This window comes from Otolemur garnettii, unplaced genomic scaffold (genome assembly GCF_000181295.1).
Source record: "Otolemur garnettii isolate 467f Iridium unplaced genomic scaffold, OtoGar3 scaffold00051, whole genome shotgun sequence".
Taxonomy (NCBI): domain Eukaryota; kingdom Metazoa; phylum Chordata; class Mammalia; order Primates; family Galagidae; genus Otolemur; species Otolemur garnettii.
In genome coordinates this window covers 4875829-4898524 of record NW_003852446.1, presented here as the reverse complement: position 1 = coordinate 4898524, position 22696 = coordinate 4875829, and the positions used below count along the sequence as shown (strand labels likewise).

General features: G+C 41.3%; 1 protein-coding gene across 1 annotated transcript in view; it reads left to right on the top strand.

Moving 5' to 3' along the window:
- The window catches only part of MAP3K15 (mitogen-activated protein kinase kinase kinase 15), a 131949-nt gene that overhangs the window by 11668 nt on the left and 97585 nt on the right, over positions 1-22696 (top strand). The window contains exons 2-3 of the mRNA XM_003791887.3: positions 13002-13141; positions 16151-16174. Of these exons, the coding sequence (XP_003791935.1) occupies positions 13002-13141; positions 16151-16174 (164 nt within the window). The remainder of the gene's footprint in view (positions 1-13001; positions 13142-16150; positions 16175-22696) is intronic.

Below are 22696 nucleotides of genomic sequence, written 5' to 3'. Positions count from 1 at the left end.
TGTGAACATTTGTATGTCAGTCTTTCTGTGGACCAATATTTTTACTCCTCTTGGGCAAATACCTAAGAGTAGAATGGCTAGGTCAAAGGTTAGACGTATGTTAAAATAGATCAGAAACTTTCAGCCCTTTTTCTGAAGCTTTTATATTCCCAGTACCAATCCATACATGGCAGTTCTGATGGCTTCCCATCCTCATCAGAACTTTGTCTTTTCAAGTCACAAAGTCACCAGTCACAAAGCCTGTCTAGTAGCAGATGTAGTGGTTTCTCCTTGTGGTTTTAATTGGCCTTTCCCTGATGAGTGATGATGTTGAGTACCTCTCCCCGTGCTTTTTGAACATGCCAAGTATCTGCCTTTGTAAGGTGGCCATTCAAGTCATTTACCCATCTCATTGGGTGGTCTGTCATCTCACTACCAAATTATGAGAGTCCTTTATATATTCTGGATTTAAGTGCACTTTCTCAGAAAGATGTTCTGTGAACATTGGCTCCCGGACACTGGCTTGCTTCTCTGTCTACTTTCTGGTGGCTTTTGATGAGCAGAAGCTTTTCATTTTGAGGAAGTCTAATTTAGAATATTATTTTATAGGTGCCTGCTGCATCTGCCGTAAGAAATCTTCCAGGTTGCCGTCGTGCAGATACTCTTTTCTCGTGTGTTCTTCTAGAAAGCTTTCCAGTTTTAGCTTTTACACGTAGGCCTGCGGTTCATCTCAAATGAATGTTGACACAGGCGCCATTTGATAAATGGAGCCTGATGCTTTCCACAAATGTGGAGGGGCCTGGTGTTGTCTGGGCTGAGTGCTCCAGGTCCTTTGAGTCTGGATGACAGGACCACGGCTGCCTCTTTGTCATCTTGTTATCCAAGAAAGGACAAGAAGTTCAGGTTCTCTTTCAGAACGGTGGCCTTTCTGCTTTCCTGATCAAAACCTTCCAAAATAGACTCATAAAGAAAATTTACCAGCACAATTTTTTTTTTGAGACATAGTTTCACTTTGTCACCCTCAGCAGAGTGCCTTGGCTTCACAGCTCACAGCAACCTCAAACTCTTGGGCTTAAGCTAGTGGATCTCAACCTGTGGGTCGCAACCCACAGGAACTGCATTAAAAGGCCACGGTATTAGGAAGGTTGAGAACCGCGGGCTTAAGCAATTCTTTTGCCTCAACCTCCCAAGTAGCTGGGAATACAGACACCCGCCACAACACCTGGCTATTTTTTGGTTGTAGTTGTCATTGTTTGTCAGGCCCAGGCCGGGTTTAAACCCGCCAGCTCCACTTTGTGTGGCTGGCACCCTAGCTGCTGAGCTACAGGCGCTGAGCCAACATGTTTTCTATCATTGTGTCCAAATGCCCCTCGTAATATAAGTAGTGGAAGAGAAAAGATGTTGGCTTTGTGGGCCAGAGTTTGAATTTCTACCCTATTGTTGATTGGCTATGTGACCCTGGACAACTTAATGTCTCTGAGCCTCATTTTAAAAGATCTCTATGTAGAGATTCAAGCTTAGTGCCTTGAACACAGTAAGTGCTCAATAAATATCTCCTCCTCGGGTCCCTCCCCTCTGCCCCCACCAATAAACATATCAGAACCTCTAGAATTAGATGTACCTTGTGGAAGAATAAATTGCCGAAAGCCAAGGTGTGAACTTATGCATTTCACAAAGTATTAAGTTAATGCTTCCATAATTCGACTCTAGTTTATGAGAATAAACTATAACCCCATTATGAGGTATCTAATACATGTAAAAGCGTGTCTATGTGTTTTTTGTATGCATTATTTAAAAGTAGCATGATTATATAGTAAAAAATACTATCTTTTTAAAGACTCAGGGCTCACCTCTCTCGGACAATCATTCCATAGTGGGGTCTCATTATACGCCCGCAGTGTGTAAGGAAAGTTTCCAAAGTTTTTAGGTTGGCAGTTCCGTCCTAACTTCCATTCCTTGCCTCCTGATGAGGAAAAGGCACAAATACTGCTTTAACTGTGCCCTTTATTCTGTCTTTTTATTGAGGTCTAATGTGCACACGTGCACACACACTGAATAAAAGATACACTCTTGGGCGGTACTGCCCTGAATTTTCACAAACTACACACACTGCACACCCAGCACCCAGATCAAGAAAGCAGACACTAACAGCTCTCCAGAGTGTGGCTGCTCCCATTTTCTAGCCCTGCTCCTGGCCAGGAGTAACAACTATCCTGATTTCTCATCAGTGTGGATTAATTTTGCCTAACTTTTTATAAATGGAATAATAGAGTTTGTACCTTTTGACATCTGGCTCCTTTCATTCACCATTATGTTTGTGGCATTCCTCTGTATTAATATGGTGATCGTTCCTTGTCATTTCTACATAGCATTTCATCATAAGAATATATCACAATTTCTGTTTTCTACCATTAATGAACGTTTGAGTAGTTCCTAGTTTGAGACTATTATAAGCAGTGGTACTGCTATGAATATTCTAGCATTGGGATATTTCTTTTTAAATAGCTTTATTGAGATATAATTCACCCACATAAAAATCAGTGATCTTTTTTTCCTTTTTTTTTTTTTTTTTTTGCAGTTTTTGGCCGGGGCTGGGTTTGAACCCACCACTTCTGGCATATGGGGCCAGCACCCTACTCCTTTGAGCCACAGATACCACCTGCAGCTCAGTGATTGTTTTTTTTAGTGTATTCAGAGTTGGACAGTTATCACCACTATCTAATTTCAGATTGTTTTCATTACCCCCCAAAAGAACTCTGTACCTATTGGCAGCCATTCCTCATTCCAACCACCCACCCTCTGACCCAGGCAACCATTCCTCTCTTCTCTGTCTCTATGGATTTACTTATTTCTCTAAGTGAAATAGGTGGCCTTTTGTGGCTGGCTTCTTCCACTTAGCACCTTTTCAAGGTTGTAGCACAGATAAGTACATTATTCCTTTTTTATTGCTGGATAATGGTACACTGCATGGGTATACCACATTGAACCATTCATGACCTAATGGGTATTTTGGCTATTTCTCCTTTTTGACTATTGTGAATAATGTTCTGAGCTTTTATAGGGCCATATGTTTGCATTTCTCTTGGGTATATACCTAGGAGTGGGTTTTCTGGATCACATGATAACTATATTTAATACTTGAAATGTTTTGTATCATGGTAAAAATGTATGACATAAAGTTGACAGTTTTAACCATTTGAAAGTGTACAGTTCAATAGTGTTAAGTACATTCACATTGATGTGTAACCAATCTCCAGAATCTTCAAAAATGAAAACACGGTCCCCATTAAAGAAAATCTCCCTGTTTCCCCTTCCTCCCAGCTACTGGCAACCACCATTCTACTCTGTCTATGAATTGAACTATTCTAGATACTGCAGAAGTGGAATCATATGGTTCAGCTAGTCCCCAGCTTACAGGCCAGATATATTCCCAAGAGTGTCTTTAGGTTAGATTTGTATGTCACTCGGATCCCTGATGAACAGTTAATAATGGTTTATATTACATATGTGGTAATGATACACCGTAATACTGTAGTAATAATAATACACTCCTGTACTATAATAATAAGTGATAGAAACTAGTGTGCTCTTTCTTTTAATTTAAACAAATAGAACATAAAAACCAACTGATAGGAAAAGCTTAGATAGGAGATAGGAGAAATTTCAAAAAAAGAATACTATGTACTAGGCCTGGTGCGTTGGCTCACGCCTGTAATCCTAGCACTCTGGGAGGCCAAGGTGGGTGGAAGGTCACAGGTTCGAGATCAGCCTCAGCAAGAGCAAGACCCCCCATGTCTAAAAATAGAAAAACTGAGGCAAAAGGATCACTTGAGCCTAAGAGTTTGAAGTTCCTGTGAGCTATGTTGCTGTGGCACTCTACCCAGGGTGACAGCTTGAAACTCTGTCTCAAAAAAAAAAAAAAATGCTACGTACAGAAATGAAGGGGCATTTCCGAGGCGAGAAGGGAGGCTGACGTTAATCAGAAGATGATGGTGGAGATGGTGCTGGAGAATCAGGCTTTGATTCTGTCGCTGGAGGAGGGGAGCTCACTGCTCTAGTCGGTTTCTAGAGAGAGGTTTCGGGGGTGGTTTGCGTCCCCTTTTTCCATCATAAACAGCCTCGTAGCCACTGATGTTCCCGCTAACCACCTGGTGACCGCCCAACTTTAGGTTCTTGCTCCTCAAACTCTGCAAATCCTGCTTCAATGAGACGAAAGACTCAGCTCGTTCTGTGGTTTCAAACTTTCTTAGCTCCAGACCGACCTTCTGATTCTTCACGTGCCTGTCAGCTGCTTTTCTGTGCGTGAGACTAGCGGCCAGCATAAAGGTGCTGTACCCGAGTGCCACTTACACCTTGTGGGTTTGTTTCCATGCACGGAAGAAACTATTAATTTCTAATAATTATAAATGTCTTTCTAGGGAGCCTTGGGAGCCCATTCATAAGTATGGAAGCCATCAGTGGGTCATCTTTGGCCTGGGGACTGCCTGTATTTGTCGTCTTGAGTTTGTTTTCTTTCACTAAGCAGAGTATTCTCAAGGTACATGTGCGTTGTAGCATGTGTAAGAATTCCTTTTGTACAGCTGAATGCATACCTCTTGTGTGTATAGATCACATTCTGTCTATCCATTCATTCATGAACAGACATTTGGGTTATTTCCACTTTGTTAGCCGTTTGCAGAACTGTCAATGTTTTCAAAGCAGCGGCACCATTTTTATGTTTCCACCAGCAGTGTATAAGCGTTCCAGTTTCTCCATATCCTTGCTGGCACTTGTTAATGTCTGTCTGTATTTATTATATCCAGCTTAGAGGGTTTAAAGCAGTATCTCACTGTTCGTTTTTTTTTTTTCTGAGACAGAGTCTCACCATGTCACCCCTGGTAGAGTGCTGTGGCATCACAGCTCACAGCAACCTCCAACTCCTGGGCTTGAGCGATTCTCTTGCCTCAACCTCCCAAGTAGCTGAGACTACAGGCACCCACCTGGCTATTTTTTTTGTTGCAGTTGTCATTGTTGTTCAGTAGGCCTGGGCCAGGTTCAAACCTACCACCCTTGGTATATGTGGCCAGCACCCTACTCACTGATCTACGGGCGCCACCCAATCTCACTGGTTTGGATTTGCTTTATCCTCATGACTAAGGATATTGAGTATCTTTTCATGTGATTATTGGCCATTTGTATATTGTCTTTGGAGAAATGTCTATTCAAATCCTTTGCCTATTTCTTAGGTTGAGTTGTCTGATTACTGAGTCATAAAAATTCTTTTTTTTTTCTCTTGAGACAGAATCTCACTCTGTGGCCCTGGGTAGAGTGCTATGGTGTCTAGCTCACAACAACCTCAAACTCTTGGGCTCAAGTGATCCTATTGTCCTCTTGCCTCAGCCTCTCGAGTAGCTTGGGTGTACAGGCATGTGCCACCAGGCCTGGCTAATTTTTCTATTTTTAGTAGAGATGGAGGGCTCACTCTTGCTCTGGCTGGTCTTGAACTCCTGAGCTCAAATGATCTACCCACCTTAGCCTCCCAAAGTGGTAGGATTACAGGCATGAGCCACTGTGCCAGGATTCTTTATATACTCTTGACACAAGTCCTTTGTCACATACGTGATTCACAAATGATCTTCACATTCTATGGGTTATATTTTAACTTTCTGGTGCTTTCAAAGCATGAAAGTGTTTAATTTTGGTTGAGTCCAATCTATCTGATTTTCTTTCATCCCACCATGCCATTTTCCATATATTTTTCTTAGTTTATTTATCCTTAAGTGGTGCTTTATGTCAGGTGCTAGAAAGCTACAACCTCTAGGCCAGCTGCCTTTATTTTATAAATAAAGTTTTATTGAAACACATCCATACCCCATTCATCTATGGCCACTTTCAGGCTACAATGGCAGGGATTATTTGGCCTGAAGAGCTGAAAATATTTACCTGGCCCTTTATGGAAAAAGTTCCTGCTTTATGTAAATAAGAGCAACTATAAATACACATTCTTATTGTCCCTTTCTTATTCAGAAAGAAGTACTGTTCTGTGCCTTGCTTTTCTCAACTAAGTTTTGCCTGGGCATATTTCCTAATCAGTATATGGGAATCTTCTTTATTCTTTTGTGTCTGGATAGTGCTTCATTGGGTCATCATTGTTTATTTTAGCAAACCCTTTTAGAGGGACACTGGATGTCTGTTTTCTTTGTTTTTATTTTTGCTACTGCTAAGCATAGTGCCAGTTCTGATTTCAAAGCCTTTCAGAGCTGGGTGGATCTGAACCACGTGTGCAACACCCAGTGGCCAACCTGAAAAGTCTTTGGTCTGCAATTTGGGGTCAGATTCGTGTTTTCACAGCTTGGGGTGGGGAGCCCAGGAATTCATAAACAATTGGGGGGACAGGTTTTTCTAACATTCCTCCCTCTCTACAACCTCCACTGTACTTTTAGGTTTACTGGGGCTTCCCTTGTCAGTCCCATGGCCAGAAAGCTGAGGCTTTAGTTGTCCCACTCTGCTTCACCCTGCCCATAACTGTACAAAATCCTACGATTTTTGTCAGTATCACAGTAAAGCTCAGAGTACCCTTGTCAGGGTTTTCAGTGTGTGGCAGCAGCTGTAGAATTGCACACATCTTGATGGTGGCACATGACATGGACCTTTCTTCTTCTTATGGGTTAATACGAAGGCACATATGATTAGGTTACATTATTTGCGTTTGTAAGGTAAAGTCCAAAGTCTGAGCTGTGGGTAAGCCCTTCACTCAGGAAATGTGCCATATACCCCTACGTTGTACCCGATAGCTGGGAACTCCTCCATCCCTTCTCCTCCCTTCTGGAATTTGATTGTGTTTTTCTCTCGTGTGGGCCTGTAGTTGTTGGTCTACTACTTTCAGATTAGTACTGAGTACCACAAGGACATCTGCACTAGAATGTTTATAGCAGCTTGATTCACAATCGCAACGATGTGGTCATGGACCTTTTGAAAGAAGGGGTTGTTATTCACTGGTCAGAAAAGGCTTCTAAGAACGTGTCAACAAAAAATCTGTGGCGGAGTCATGTCAGAGCAACCCCTTTACCAAAGGGTTGAGGGAAGCTGAAGAGGAACCTTCAGGTGATGAAGATGACAATATTGAGGTGGCGTGCTCACATACTGGCGGGGAGCCCAGAGTTGGAACTGTGAAGTGTGGTGGCGGGGATGATGATAGTGCCACCATGTAAAGTACTGAATGCCACCTAGTTGGCCACGTAACGCTGCCTGCTTTTTCTGCATTGTTAGCTGGAAGAATATCATGTATGTGCAAAAGATAAAGCAGTTGAAATTATACTCTACTGTGTATTGCAAATATGTGTACTTCACTGCGAGTGGTGTGAAATTGAGCCCAAAGTGGCCATTGACCTCAGCGAGTAAATGTAGTTGGCTTATACATGACATGTTAGTTTGGGGGGAAACTGGTGGTGGACACGTCTCAGTTATGTAGTTATGAAAAGGACTTATTTTTGTTCTTTTTGTTAAATTTCAGAATATTACAAGAGTACACACGTTTTGGTTACATACCTTGCTTTTATACATTTTAAGTCAAAGTTATAAGTGTGCCCTTCACCCAGAAAGTGTGCATTGGACCTCTTAGGTATAAATTTACCCATCCCCGTGTCCCCTTCCCACCTGTTTGATTTCCATCGAGTTTTCTTTTCATAGGTACATTTTTGGTCATTTGTACAAAAGTGGGAAACAAAAAGGAGACCAGAGAGTTTCCTAATGTCCCCCACTCTTCCCTTCTTTCCTCCTCCTTTAAACCTGATGCCTCTAAGCAACTAGTGCCCACCCAACATGGCACTTGGTAAGGACTTGCTGACCTCCCGACGCTAAATGGGTAGATTGGCTTCTTATGACTTTGGAAAATAAGATTTTTGGAAATGACTGGCAGTAGATGAAACAAGATCTAAATTATGATAGGGGTTAAGAGAGGTACTTTATGTCCGGGCTTTTTTTCTTTTTGTTCTGGGGGTGGGGGCAGCTTTGAGATGGCCAATGTTGCCATAGCTGAATTAGATTTTTTTTTCTTTTATGAAAGTCCTTGGCAGGTAACTTATTCAGAAATCTAGCTGTTTTCATGTAGACAAAAAACCAATCTTGTTTGTGTTCATAATTTCCCTTTTCTGCTAGGAGTAGGATAGGTTTATGGATAATCAAGAATATATTTAAAGGCTGGCACGGTTTGGTACATCATTCACCATCAGATCACTTTGCTGACTATTGCTTTGCTTTGGAAATCAGATACTTTTAAACCACACTAGAAAATTTGTTTTATTTATTACCTATAAAACATTTAACAAAAATAATGTTCCAAAGTGTTTAACAGACTAAAATCCTATACAGCATTCATCTTTCTTATTTCATACTAGCATATTTTGAGATCACTGTAATTGATCGTTAAATAGCTTGAGGGTACTTCGATTTTAAATTCATTTTCCTGCTGCGTGTAGATTTTAACAGGAGCCTTTTCTTTTCTTTTTTAAGAGATGGGGTCTCTTTATGTTGCCCAGGCTGGATTCAAGACTGCTAAAGCAGTCTTTCTACCTCAGCCTCCTATGTAGCTGGGATTATAGGTTCATGTCCCTTCACCCAGTATCACTTTTTAAAGTTCCTTGAACCAAGATAGGTAAGATGGGTGCGTGAGCCTGCCTCATGATCAAGTCAGGTGGTTTATACAATACAGGCTTTTTCCTTGAGGCTGGCCTACGTCAGTTAGAACTGGAAAGTAACAGTTGCTAGGAACACAGGGTACCTTTGGGAATGAAAATCTGAATTTCATCTCTTACTTTTTAATCTGTAATCTATTTGCCCAAGACTTAGCCTGATTATATAAATTGCCTTACCCCCAGGTGGCTCAATTTGAAAAACTGAATCAGGAACATATTGAGCCTCATCTGGGCACTGGGAGCATAGGATTGGGGTCAGCAAAACTGAATTTGAGTCCCAACTTTCTCATGCCCTAGCCGAGTGACATCGGGCAAGTGTATTAACCTCTGTGCTAATCTCCCCACCTGCAAGGTGAAGCCGGTACTTGCCCTACCTGTCTCCTGATATTGCTCTGAAATCAACTGACACCTCTATGGAAGTGTTTACGATGCTATGAAGCCTTTGGGGTCATTGGTGCCCTCTTTGAGGAAGACAAAAAACCTTGATTCTTTGTATGTAATACAAATTCCAGGCCAGTGTTGTTTTTTTTTTAATCACAATTAGCATTTATAAGTTGGATGCTAGATAAGTATCTTAGCAGCTCTGAAAATAAACCAGTTGGATATTGTTTCAAATCTTCCAAGTGAACTCAGTCCACTGGCTTGAGTGACAAATATCAGGTAAAAAATTCAAGTTTAGATTTGGGGCAGTTTCCTGTTGACGTGGATTGCTCAGAATTTTTTTTATAGCAGCAGTATTAATCTGGCCTGTTATAATTAGTGCTGAAAAGTCTATCTCCCAACCCTAGATGGAGCCACAGAGGAGCCTTTTTGTAAAGGTGAAGATGCCAGTGGGTCCCAGAACAGAATGCAGAGAAGGCAAAGGGAGGGAGGAGTTTATGACACCAGAATAAAACTTAACCTTGGCAGCAAGCTACTTTGCCAGGTTCCAGGGTTGCCTATGAAAATGGGCCCCTGTCCTTCACCCCTGCCCTCTGCCCATTTCCATTACTCTCCTTTGTCATCTTCTGGTTGCTTCCTTTACTAATTTCAGCAGTCACCCTGGCCTTGAAATTAGCATCTATGTCGTAGCCACTTTTTAATAGCGTTACTATGAAATGTATAATTTGTAATTAGGATGGGTGACAGAGTCCAGGGAACAATCAGGTAGGCAGAATGTCTAATTTACTTGGCTGCGGTGTTACTCTGACTCCAAGCAAATGGCTGTGGGGAGCAGAATTATCCATTTGAGATAAAACCGATCTCAGTTTGCATTTGTCTTTTCATCAGCAGTAACCGCTGAAGGGCGAATTTGAACATGAGAGGCGTGGGTTAAAAAGCGTTGTGATTATTTAAAGATATTTTTGGTGGGACATTGATACTATGGCTATTTTTATTCTTTTAGTTCTCATCTTTTAGTGATAGATCCTGAAATATTTGAGGACAAAATGATATGGTATCTGGTAGGACTGACTTCAAAATAATATGGAGGGGGTGGTGTGGATGGCAGCAGAGATGAAACAAGGCTGGCTGTGAGTTGACAGTTGTTGAAGTGTGTACGGGTTTCAGTAGACTTTTCTGTCTCCTGTGTATACACATTTGGAGTTCTCCATAATAAAATGTTCAAACAGAAACCCCTACCATAGGTTTTCCATTGACCCTTTAGTACCTGGTTCCTACTAACCTTCTACATTCAATTCCAAGGGTGTTCTGGGCCCAGGAAATTACGTGCAGTGGTCCTGACACTTACCCTGCGTCTTGCCTCTGGCCCTTTCGCTTTCTGCCCTCTTTCTACACCATTCTTTCCTTCCTTTCATACCCTCATCCTCACCCCAATTTGCTAACTCTTAAGGCCCCTCAGGTCACAGACAACATCACCTCCTCCAGGCCTTCCCTAATTGCCCTCCGCCCAAGGGCCAGTTAGGTGTCATGCTGGGGGTGCCTCTATCACTGTGTCTTCCTCACCTCTGCCTTCCTCATGGTGATCCCAGCCGTCCTCTTCCCTCTGTTACCTGTGTGGTATTGTATGGTTCTTTTGAGGAAAGCGCTTGTGCCCTGTTTGTACATAGCAGGCAATCAATGAATAAGCAAACAAAAGACCCACCCCAGGGCTTGGGGCCCTGGGCCTTGGGTCTCCAGTGTCCCTGTATAGAGCCAGCAGTGCCTGGTGTGGATGTGGCTTCTGTCTGCTGGATTGTTTTGTTTTGTTTTGAGACAGAGTCTCACTGTGTCACCCTTGGTAAAGGGCGTGGTGTCAGAGCTCACAGCAACCTCAAACTCTTGGGCTTAAGCGATTCTCTTGCCTCTGCCTCCCAAGTAGCTAGGACTACAGGCGCCTTGCCACAATGCCTGGCTATTTTTTTGTTGCAGTTGTCCTTGTTTAGCAGGCCTGGGCCGGGTTCGAACCCACCAACCTGGGTATCTGTGGCCGGCGCCCTAACCATTGAGCTACAGGTGCTGAGCCAGCCATCTTGTTTGTTCATGTCTCTGTTTGACTTGCCTCTGTTCTGTTTCATCAGGATTTTCAGTGATTTCCTATAAGTCCTAGCAGTGCAAGCCTAAGTTTGGACACCACAGTCCTATATGTCTACTGCACATGACGAGGAAGCTCTTATATTATTTTGAGTTTTGAAATGGTATCCAATCTACAGCCATACCACCTTGAATGTGCCCGATCTCATCTGAAATGGGGTCTAGTACTACTAGGCAGATTTAAACATGCTCATTATGAATGCAATAAGTTGCTTCCCCGGTTATTTTTATTGTTATTGTCGTTCATTTGTTTTTTTCCAGAGTCTCTGTCAGCTAGGCTAGAGTGAAATGGTATGATCATAGCTCACTGTAATCTCTAACTCCTAGACTTAAGTAATCCTTACACCTCAGCCTCCCCAATAGCTGGACTGCAAGTATGTGCCACACATCAGTTATTTTTTAAATTTTTGTGTAGAGATGAGGTCTCACTTGTTGCCCAGGCTGGTGTCGAACTCTTAGCCTCAGGTGATTCTCCTGTCTTATCCTCCCAAAGTGCTGGGATTACAGGTGTGAGCCACTGTGCCTGGTGATCCTCTCCTTCAACAGATCTCTACTACAGGGTGTGACTCCAGGGGGCATTTTGTATTGTCAAGTTGATGACCTGTAAACCAGGAGCTATGACAACAATGTTTATTGTAGCAGTTTCATATAGGAAAAATGAATAAAATCCCCATAGACAGGATGGGTAAAGAAATGGTGGTCTAGTAACCACATAACAGAATACTATATAGAAGTGAAAATTCATGAACTAGATCTAGACATACAAATTGGTTGAATCACAGCAGAAAAATAGCAAGTCAAAGAATATATACAGTGTAATACTATTTATATAAAGTTCACAGACATGCAGAACTAAAGAATTTATATATGAATTCCTAAATAGTGTATGTAGTATGCCTGTATGTATTGCCTTAGTCTGTGTGGACTGCTCTAATGGAATACGTTAGCCTGGGGGTGTGGCTTATAAACAACAGAAATTTATTACGCACAACTCTGGAGGCTGGGAAGTCCAAGATCAAGGTGCCAGCAGATTCAGTGTCTGATGAGTGCTTGCTTCCTAGTTCATAGATGAGGCCATCTTGCTATGTGCTCACGTGGAGGAAGGGACAGGGCAGGTCTATGGGATTTCTTTTACAAGGGCACTAATCCCATTCCTAAGGCCTCCACACTTATAAACGAATAACCTCCCATTATATGGAGGTTAGGTTCCAACACATGAATTTTGAGGGGACATAAATAATCTTTAGCACACGTACACCCACAAACGTGTGCATGGGAGTGATAAATACAGAGATCAAGATAGAGGTTTTCTCTGGCTAGGAGGGAGATGTGATCATGGAGGGGCATGTGGGGCTCCTACAGTGCAGGTAACGCTCTGTGACTTGGACTGCATGGTGGGTGCATGGTTTTTCATTTCATTATGCTTATTAGATGAGGTCCTGTATTCTCAGCTACAGGGAGGGAGCTCAGGCAGGAAGATCGCTTGAGCCCAAGAGTTTGAGGTTGCTATGAGCTACAGTGAAGCCACGGCACCCAACCAGGGCGACAGAGTGAGACTCTGTCTCAAAACCAAAAGGTAGCATTAACAATAAATCCATTGGCAAGTTCTAAGTGGAGCTATATCCCCAGCACTTTGAAGAAGGAAGAGAGGAAGTGATTTGTGGGTTTTCTTTATCCTTACTGCTTTTCTCTTACGATTCATTGCTCACTTCTACTTCTTCTAAAAGGCTGATGGCAGAAATACCAACTGGCCATAGCTTGCCATATTGGTGATCATCCACAAGTGGGGTAAGAGGCACAGATCAGCTGCTCCCACCTGCCTCTCCTTGTTCATTGCAGATATTGCTGTGGTGGACATGAGTGATGTCTCCAGACAGCCTTCCCTCTTCTACCACCTTGGAGTCCGTGAAAGCTTTGACATGGCCAATAACGTGGTCCTATATCATGACACTGATGCTGACACTGCTCTCTCCTTGAAGGTAAGGGTGGAGAGTATCTTTTCCTACGTGCTTCATTTGGGGAAAGCAGAATTGTATGTCCAGCTGAAATGTTGCTGTAGCACACAAGGTTGGAGAAAAACAAGTAAGACTTGCTTGTGCAATTCCTTCCTTCCCACCACAGGTTCTAGTTCACACTGATGACTGCCTGGCCTCTGCACGAGCATCTGTACTGCAGCCACGTGTCTGCAGGCAACTTGAGCATTTCCAGGCTCATCAGGGAAGCAGGGGCAAAAAGCCCTGTTACTTTCCATTGAAGCAAACACATCACTCTGAATCCCTTTATGGGCAATTTGACCCAAACCTACACATTATAAACAATCAGTTCTCAACTCTGGTAATGATATAAAGACATTTAACAGTTACTAAAATGGGCAAAAAAATCTTAGCATGGACACAATTAGTATTTAATCTATTATTTTCCCCCAGTCTGAAAGCAAAGCAACACTGAAAACTTGTGTTTTTCTGCACAACTCAGTAATTATTGAGAATTTCTGAGATGAATGTGTAAGTTTGACGTATGCTGTTTTGCCTAACGTAGTACTTTAAAAAATGCTTGTATTTATAAAATACAGATGTCTAATGTGAGTTATTCCAAAATTCGGCATTTATTATTACTGTTGCATATCATAGTAAATTCTGGCCTATGTTAAACCACTTTAGAAATAATGGACTAGTTTTGTTTACAACAGCTCTTCTCAACCTTGACTGTACTTCAGAATCACTTGGAGAGCTTGTAAATATCCCCATACCCAGGCCACACCCCTGACTGGTTATGTCACAATCTCTGTGGGGGACGGGGGGGTGGAGCCCAGGCCTGGGGATTTTTTTTTTTTTAAAACCTCCTAGATGTGCATCCAGGGGCTGAGAACTAACCGTTTTAGAGAGTTAGTCTTCACAAATATCGTTTCTAAAACTTCAGCTCCCTTAGGATTGAAAATTGCTAATTATATAGTGGTACAGTCCGATGCCAAAGTTGGACATATTTGTTTGTGTTCCTTGAGATTTAATATTAACCAGGTTTTCTGGGTTCTGTAATAATTTGAGATTACTTCCTGGTAGAAATACCACCTGCTTCAGATATGTAAGCAGTGTGGATTAAACATTGCATACACTTCACACAGACGTGTACTCTGTCGTAATAGCACAGTACTGTGTTTTAAGAAGTCACTCATGACGGTAAAAGAAGATACGAGTTTTTTTTTTGTTTTTGTTTTTGTTTTGAGACAGAGCCTCAAGCTGTCCCCCTGGGTAGAGTGTCATGGCATCACGCTCACAGCAACCTCCAACTCCTGGGCTCAAGCAAGTCTCCTGCCTCAGCCTCCCAAGTAGCTGGGACCACAGGCGCCCGCCACAACACCCGGCTATTTTTTGGTTGCAGCCATCATTGTTGTTTGGTGGGCCCGGGCTGGGGATTCGAACCCGCCACCTTAGGTGTATGTGGTTGGCGCCTTAGCCGCTTGAGCCACAGGCGCCGGGCCGAAGAAATGGTTTTTATTAGTGTACTTTACAGTTTCCCAAAGACTATAAACCAATCTAAATTATGTTAGATACTTCCACTAACGTAGTTATGCTTAGAAATATTTAGAATTTAGAAAATATAAGAGTATAGATTACTAACCTGTATGGCAGTGAGAAATATGAAGTTAGAATGTATCTTTTTCCAATTCAATACATTTTTTCCCCCTCTCCTATGCCTTAGCAAAGTCCTATGGCCTAAATCAGCTTTAATTTTTTATTTTTTTGGCCGGGGCTGGGTTTGAACCCGTCACCTCCGGCATATGGGGCCGGCATCCTACCCTTTTGAGCCACAGGCACTGCCCCAATAAGCTTTAATTTTTAATGACATGGAAAAATATTTCCTAAAATGGAAATGGGTAGTCAGTTATATCTGACCCCAGAATAAGCAACCTGCACTTGTTATCAGAAAATAGAAATCTCCAGAATGTATAAAACATGTTTTATGGGGAAACTGTTTAATTATGTTTTTTCTAGAAATGTTGGTTTTTAGTGCATAAATGATACAGTCAAGGGTTACATAACTATCATGCTAAGTTAACTGACTTAAATTGTCGTCATTGAATTTGAACATTCCTAGACCTTTCTAGTGGGGTGTAGGAATCTTCCCAGTACTACCCCTTCTATATGTGGCCTTGGCGTTGATCTATTCAAGAAATAGTTCCACCTCATTTACTTAATCACAGTGTTAAGATATTTGTGTTCAATACTTGATAGATTTGACTTCTATCTTTGCAAAATATGCTTCATAGGTGTGGTCCCACCATTAACCCTCGCTCTATCCAACTACCCCCCTCCCCATCCTTCTCCCCATCTGTCCTTCATCCTGGGCTATAGTTGTGAAAGCTACGTTAATTAGTAGGATGTAAGCACTCCAATTTGTACAAATAATCAGCACATTGAATCCCTCAAAGGCATAAATTTATTCATGATCTACGTATATATGACTTAATAAAAAAATAAAAAATAAATATAATAACAAAGCCCATAAAGATATAAAGAAAGAAAATATTTTGAATGTCTGCACAATATGTTTGTATTTTAAACTAAATGTCATTACAAAGGAACAAAAGTGTTGAAAATAAAGTAATATAGAATTAAAAAAAAATAAAGAAATAGTTCCAGACCTGAGGAGAGAGCACATCACTTCCCAGGCACTTCTGGGAAGGTGAGATGCAGAGCACTGAACTTGAATCTCAAAGTCTTTTAGGCAAAATCATTGGCACTGTTCTGGGAAAATCCTTATAAGCAGAAGTGCCCCTAACAGTTCCAAAGCTAAGCAGTTGTGATCAATCTTCCTTGGAATATGAATGTTACGCTTCTCAGAGGTTCATTCTATGTGAAGCTTTTTTAGGGGGAAGTTTCAATTGACTAATTCTTCCTCTAAGGTAAGTTCTGGACGGTTGCTGGCTAATGCTTATGGAGATTAACTCTTGAAAAAAATCCATATTCATCTTTTCTTTTTCTTTTCAGGATATGGTAATTCAAAAAAACATAGTAAGTATTACATTTTCAGATTTTTAGCCTTGTTATATACATTCATAAAATGCCCCCAAATCACACAGGTAGCAAGGTGATTCGTAATTGTGCCCATCGGTTATGTTTTCAAGGAAGTCAACTGGAAAGCCCCTACCCTTCAACCTTCCAGTTAGCCCAGGTCCCACTCAGCCATTTAAAGTGTGAGGCAGAAGACAAGGCCAGGCATGAAAGTGCATGTTCTTTGTTATTCACTAGGGCATTGTGCTGGAACCATCTGTATGTCTCCTTCTGAGTTGGGTCAGTGTTCTATCAACCAGCAAGAATCTTTTTGCTGGAGCCAGTAACTCCCGTGCTTCCCAACCAGAGTTTCGCTAACAGGAGAGGAGTTTGAACTTGTACTTCAGTTAAGAAGGGGGCTAGCCTGGAGTTCCCTGCCATGGGCTGGAAAGAAGTAGGGTGGAATTCCTTCTGTCCTGTTTATGTATTAAAGTCTCCTGATTTGGCTTACAAGTTCCTGCAGTTATTTAGTTTTCTTGCCATGTTGGTTTGAATATTGCAATGAAACTGCCACCCTAAAACCATTTCAATTAAGATCATTGTCCTCAGAAATGGTGCCAAGGTTATCCTGGGCCCTTGAATGCCCCCCAAGCTGGCTGCCCATCCCTCCTACCTATGGCATTGTGGTTTGAGAAACCATGACCTAGACTCAGGACAGGTCCTTGGTTCCTTTCTTTTGGGCCTCAACCTCCTTCTCACTGGATCTACCAACTCTCTTCCTATTCCAATTGGAGTTTGTAGAAGAGGGGGAAGAAAAGGGCCCAGGGGATGAAGCCCTCCCTAGCGGAGCAAGAGTTTGTGTGACTTCATCCCTCCACAGAAGGCCCCAACCTGTAGTTTGGAGAGGCCTCATCTTCCCTAGGACCCTGACAGATCTCCTCACCGGATGTGGAAGTTCTAGAAAGCAAGCAAGTGGTGTAGTTTATGGAATTGCTGTTGGAACATGGATTTAACAAGCAGACCCGTAAAAGGAGGCATCAAGATGGTTTCAAGTCACTCTTGGAAAAGCAATAGGACAATGTCTAACTTTACTTTGTCCCATTTACAAACTGATGTTATCCACTTCTGGGAGTCTTTCCTGTTCTTTCTATATCGTGGGGTTTTTATAATGACCCCTTTGTGGAGAAATGGGGGAGCAGCCAAAGGAGACTGGCCTGAGGTGCTGCTGTAGCTGCAGCCCTGCTCTAAATCTCTCCACCCACCTAGGCCTCGGTATCCTCAGCAAGATACTGAAATATGTTGAACTTGGTTGTTTAGCTTGTAGATACCTTCCAGCCTCCAACCTCTGTGGTTCCGCATTTGTTGCATAAGCAAAAGGGTGCAACTTGGACTTAATCCAAGAAATGTCTAGGAAACACTATTTCCTGAAAGCAAGTTACATTAGGGCAAGGAGCAAGGATGACAACTCATTTTTTTTTTCCATTCCTGGACGTTGAGTGTGTGGGCACTGAGAAATACTCTGTCCTCCAGGAGACTTAATGTTATTCTGTTACAACTGCACTGTACACCCACCCTCCCAGCACGTCTTCCGTCTAAACACCCAGGAATTCCTTGTCATTCTTAGTAATTCTAAGCATACCTTGACACATTCTCCCAAGGTGTTTTATCAGTTTGTTTTATTAGGAATAATCTTTTTCTAAAGGATTTGGCAACTAATCTCTCTGCTGTATTTGGCATCATAGTGGCATTTGGTGATCAGTATTGGTTGCCATTCTTGGCAAGGCGTGAACATTTAAAGCATTCGGAATAATAACAGAAAGGATCCCAAGTGACTTGAGGATTAGAAAATAGCACCAAAGAGGAAAGGCTGAAGAGAAAGAAACAGGGAGAGGTAGCATTAGTGGTTATCTCCAAGTGTCGTCTCCTTTCTGAAAGTAAAGAGACCGTTACTTTTTCCACTCCAGATGGGATGGATGTAGGGCAGACAGAAAAGTGGTTTAGATCAACAGAACGGACATCTTGCAACTAATGGTGATTAAACGTTAAAATAGAGTGTCAAAGTAAATCAAGTGACTCTAAGGAGAGCTTGCTTGCTTGTCCCCTACATGGGGATTAGGGTAACACTGGAGTCGGAGGCCTGGATTTTATGACTCCAGAGATTCTGAGAGAGAATCTGGTGTAATTGTGGGTTTGTGAACTTTCTAGAAATATTAACACAGTGTAGTCATAGTCATGAGCTATACAGTCCTGTGGGTCACGGGCCCATATGAAAGACCATACTCTAAATATGCAGCCAGATGGTCAAAGTGATTTGTGAACATTTGAAAGCTAAAATGTTTTCAGATCTGACTTCAGGGAGTCGTTTGTTTCCAGAATTGTGCCCGATGACATTGAATTCGGCTTCACTTGTCAGAGGAGTGAAAATGCTTGTCTCCATTTCTGGGGGCCATTCCTTTGCAGGGTTGTGAAGGATGAAAAGCTGATCTCTTCCGCTCCCGAGTGGACCACTCATAGCCATTTGGGGCTCCTTTGCTCTCTAGAAATGTGATATCACCTTTTATATTCACCTCTTACAGATGATGCTCATGTTCTTGTGTTCTGGTTTTGTTTATTTAAAATGCTTTATTTAGGTATAACTCATTCAACTATTTTAAGCACACACACTTCAATGACTTTTTTCCTGAGACGGGATCTTGCTCTGACACCCAGGCTTGAGTGCAGTGATGCCATCATAGCTTACTGAAGCCTCAAACTCCGGGGCTTCAGGAATCCTCCTGCCTCAGCCTCCCAAGTAGCTAAGACTACCATGTACTACCATGCCTGGATAATTTTTCTATTTTTTATAGGGATGGGAGGTCTCACTGTGTTGCTCAAGCTGGTCTCAAACTCCTAGCCTCGAACAATCTTGAGGCCTTACCCTCCCCAAAGTTCTGGGATTATAGGCATGAGCCACTGTGCTTGGCTTAATGACTTTTAATAAATTATAGAGTCGTGCATCCAATTGTAGGTTGTATGCAACAACCTAGTTTTAGAGCATTTCCATCATCCTGCAAAGTCCTTATTTGCAGATAATCCTGTTCCCACCCCTAGCCCCAAGTGCCTAGGAATCTGTTTTATGTCATACAGTTGCCTTTTCAGAACTTTTTTCATATGAATGGACCCATACAGTATGTCGTCTTAAGTGCCTGGTTTCCTTCCCTTAGCATGATGTCTGTGAACTTCATCTACCATGGATCAGTAGTTATTTCCTTTTTATTGCTGAATGGTATTCTGCTGTATGGATCTTCCACATTCTATCCATCTTCCAGTTGGTAGACATAGACTATTGGACGATGTCCACTTCTTGGCTATTATGAATAATGCCACTATGAACATTCGAGTGCAAATTCCTCTTCGATATATACCTAGGAATGGCATTGTTAAATCTCAGGGTGAATATATATACCTTTAACTTCTTAAGAGACTGCCAAGATAATTTTAAAGTGAAGTAGCTGTACAATTTTACATTTCCACCAGCAATGAGAGGTCCAGTTTCTTCACACCTTTACCAATTCTTGGTATAGTCTGTCTTTTTATTACAGCTATTCTAGTGAATATGAAGAGACAATTCAGTGTGGTTTTCATTTGTATTTCCCTGGTGACTGATCATGTTGAGCATCTTTTGATCTTATTAGCCATTTGTAATCTTCTTTGGTGAAATGTCTATTCAGCTCTTTTGCCCACTTTTAAATAAGGAGTTGTAAGAGTTCTTTATCCTGGAATGAAGGCCCTTATCAGAGGCTTTATCAACCTTTTCTTTTATAGATCATGTTTTTTTCATGTTGTGTTTATGAACTCTTAGCCTAACTCAAGGTCACAAAGTATTACTCTTACGGTTTCGTGTAAAAGGTTTCTAGTGTTTGCTCTTATGTTTAAGTCTCTGATCCATTTTGAGTTGATTTTTGTGTTTGGGGTGAGGTAGATGTCCAAGTTCATTCTTCCACATGAGGATATCCATTTGTCCCAGCACCATTTCTTAAAAAGATTATCTTATCTCCACTAGCACCCTTGTCAAAATCAACTGATTATATAAGAAATTGGACAATTAAATTCATGAACTCATCCCAGAAAAGGTGCTACATACTTTACTGCTGAATATCACCTATCTCCATGGTCACCATTTAACTACTTCTCTTGGGAAGCTATGTGCCAACTCGGGTGCCTAATCCACCCTTCAAAGCACTTTTTCTAGGATGAGTTTGCACACTTAATTGTCAGGCCTCATGCAATGACAGCTCTGGCCATTCCAGAAAGAGTTCCAAGAGGGAGGAAAGGAGAGGGGGGAGGATGAGTGGAGGGAGGGTTTTTGGTGGGACCACACCTATGGTTCATCTTACAAGGGTACATGTAAATCTTTCTAAATGTAGAATATAAATGTCTTAACACAATAACTAAGAGGATGCCATGAAGGCTATGTTAACCAGTTTGATGAAAGTATTTCAAATTGTATATAAAACAGCACACTGTACCCCATGACTGCATTAATGTACACAGCTATGATTTAATAATTAAAAAAAGAGTTCCAAAGTTGCTTTGAACGGTGGACTAGGCATTGGCTTTGGTGCATAGCTTCCCAAGGGGAGTACTTCAAACGTAACAGCAGTGATATTCAGCAATGAAGTATGTAGCACTTTTTCAAGGATGAGTCTATGAATTTAATTGTCCAACCTCATATATAAGGATTGATTTCTGGACTCTCAAGTCCATTCCATTGATCTACTCTGTTTGTCTAATCTTATGCCAGTACCACACTGTTTTGATCATTATAGCTTGTAGTAATTTTTGAAATTGGGAAGTCTTGAGTCCTTCAACTTTGTTCTTTTTCAACATTGTTTTGGCCATTTGGGACCCCTTGTAGTTCCATATAAATTTGAGGACAGATTTTTCACTTCTGCAATAATAAGGGGGGGGGCATTAAATGTTGATAGGGATTGCATTGTATCTGTAGATTGCTTTGAGTGGTTTTGACATCTTAACAATATTAAGTCTTCCAGTCCATGAATGTGGGATGTTTTTGTGTTTATTTAGGTCTTTACTTTCTTTCAGCAGTGTTTTGTGGTTTGCAATGTACTAGTCTTTCATCTCCTTGGTTAAGCTTATGCCTGGATATTTTATGCTTTTAGATGCTCTTGAAAGTGGAATTGTTTACTTAATTTCCTTTTCAGGATTGACTTTTGAAAGAAATAACTCACAAAACTCTTTTTAACATTTGCTGCATTTTACTGCATGGCTCACTATTTGAGTTAAAAATGTAATTTAGTTTTTGGTCAGAGTTCCATAAAAATTACTTCTTTTGAACACACTAAGTAAAGCAAATAGATAGCGCTCAGAATGGGAGAGAATTTTTGCAAGTTCTATTTCTGACAAAGGTCTAATAACCAGAATCCACAGAGAACTCAAACTTATTAATAAGAGAAGAACAAGTGATCCCATTTCATTGTGGGCAAGAAACATGAACAGAAGCTTCTCTGAAGAAGACAGGCACATGGTCTACAGACACATGAAAAAAGGCTCATTATCTTTAATCATCAGAGAAATGCAAACCAAAACCACTTTGAGATACCATCTAACTCCAGTAAGAGTAGCCCACATCACAAATCCCAAAACTTCAGATGTTGGCATGGATGTGGAGAAAAGGGAACACTTCTGCACTGCTGGTGGGAATGCAAGCTAGTACGTTCCTTTTGGAAGGAAGTTTGGAGAACACTCAGGGATCTAACTGTAGACCTGCCGTTTGATCCTGTAATTCCTCTTCTAGGTGTATATCCAAAGGACCGAAAATCATTTGGCAATAAAGATATTTGCACCATATTGTTCATTGCAGCTCAATTCATAATTGCCAAGTCATGGAAGAAGACCAAGTGCCCATCAACCCATGATGGATTAATAAATTGTGGTATATGTATACCATGGAATACTATGCAGCATTAAAAAAATGGAGACTTTACCTCTTTTATGTTTACATGGATGGAGCTGGAAAATATTCTTCTTAGTAAAGTATCTCAGGAATGGAAAAAAAAATCCAGTGTACTCAGTACTACTGTGAAACCAATTTATAATCACTCACATTTGCATGTGAAAAATAAAACACAACTATAGCCTAGGATGAAGGAGGGAAGGGAGGGGGGTGGGTCGATGGAGGGTTAGTAGGGGGACCACACCTATGGAGCATATTGCAAGTACAAGTTGGATCTATCAGGTGTAGAACACAAATGTCTTAATGCTGTAATTGGGTAAATGAGGTGAAGTCTATGTTGATCAGTAGGATGTAAGCACTCCACTTTGTACAAATAATCAACACATTGAAATCCCATAATGGCATAAATGTATTCATGATCTATGTACAAATGACTAAATAAAAAAAAGAATAAAAAAAAAAAGATTTGACATGCACCCTTGCAATATGCACCATAGATAATAACTATCTTAACAAGTAAGTGAGGTGAAGGCTATGTTAACCAGTTTGATGTAAGCATTCCAAATTGCATATAAAATCAGCACATT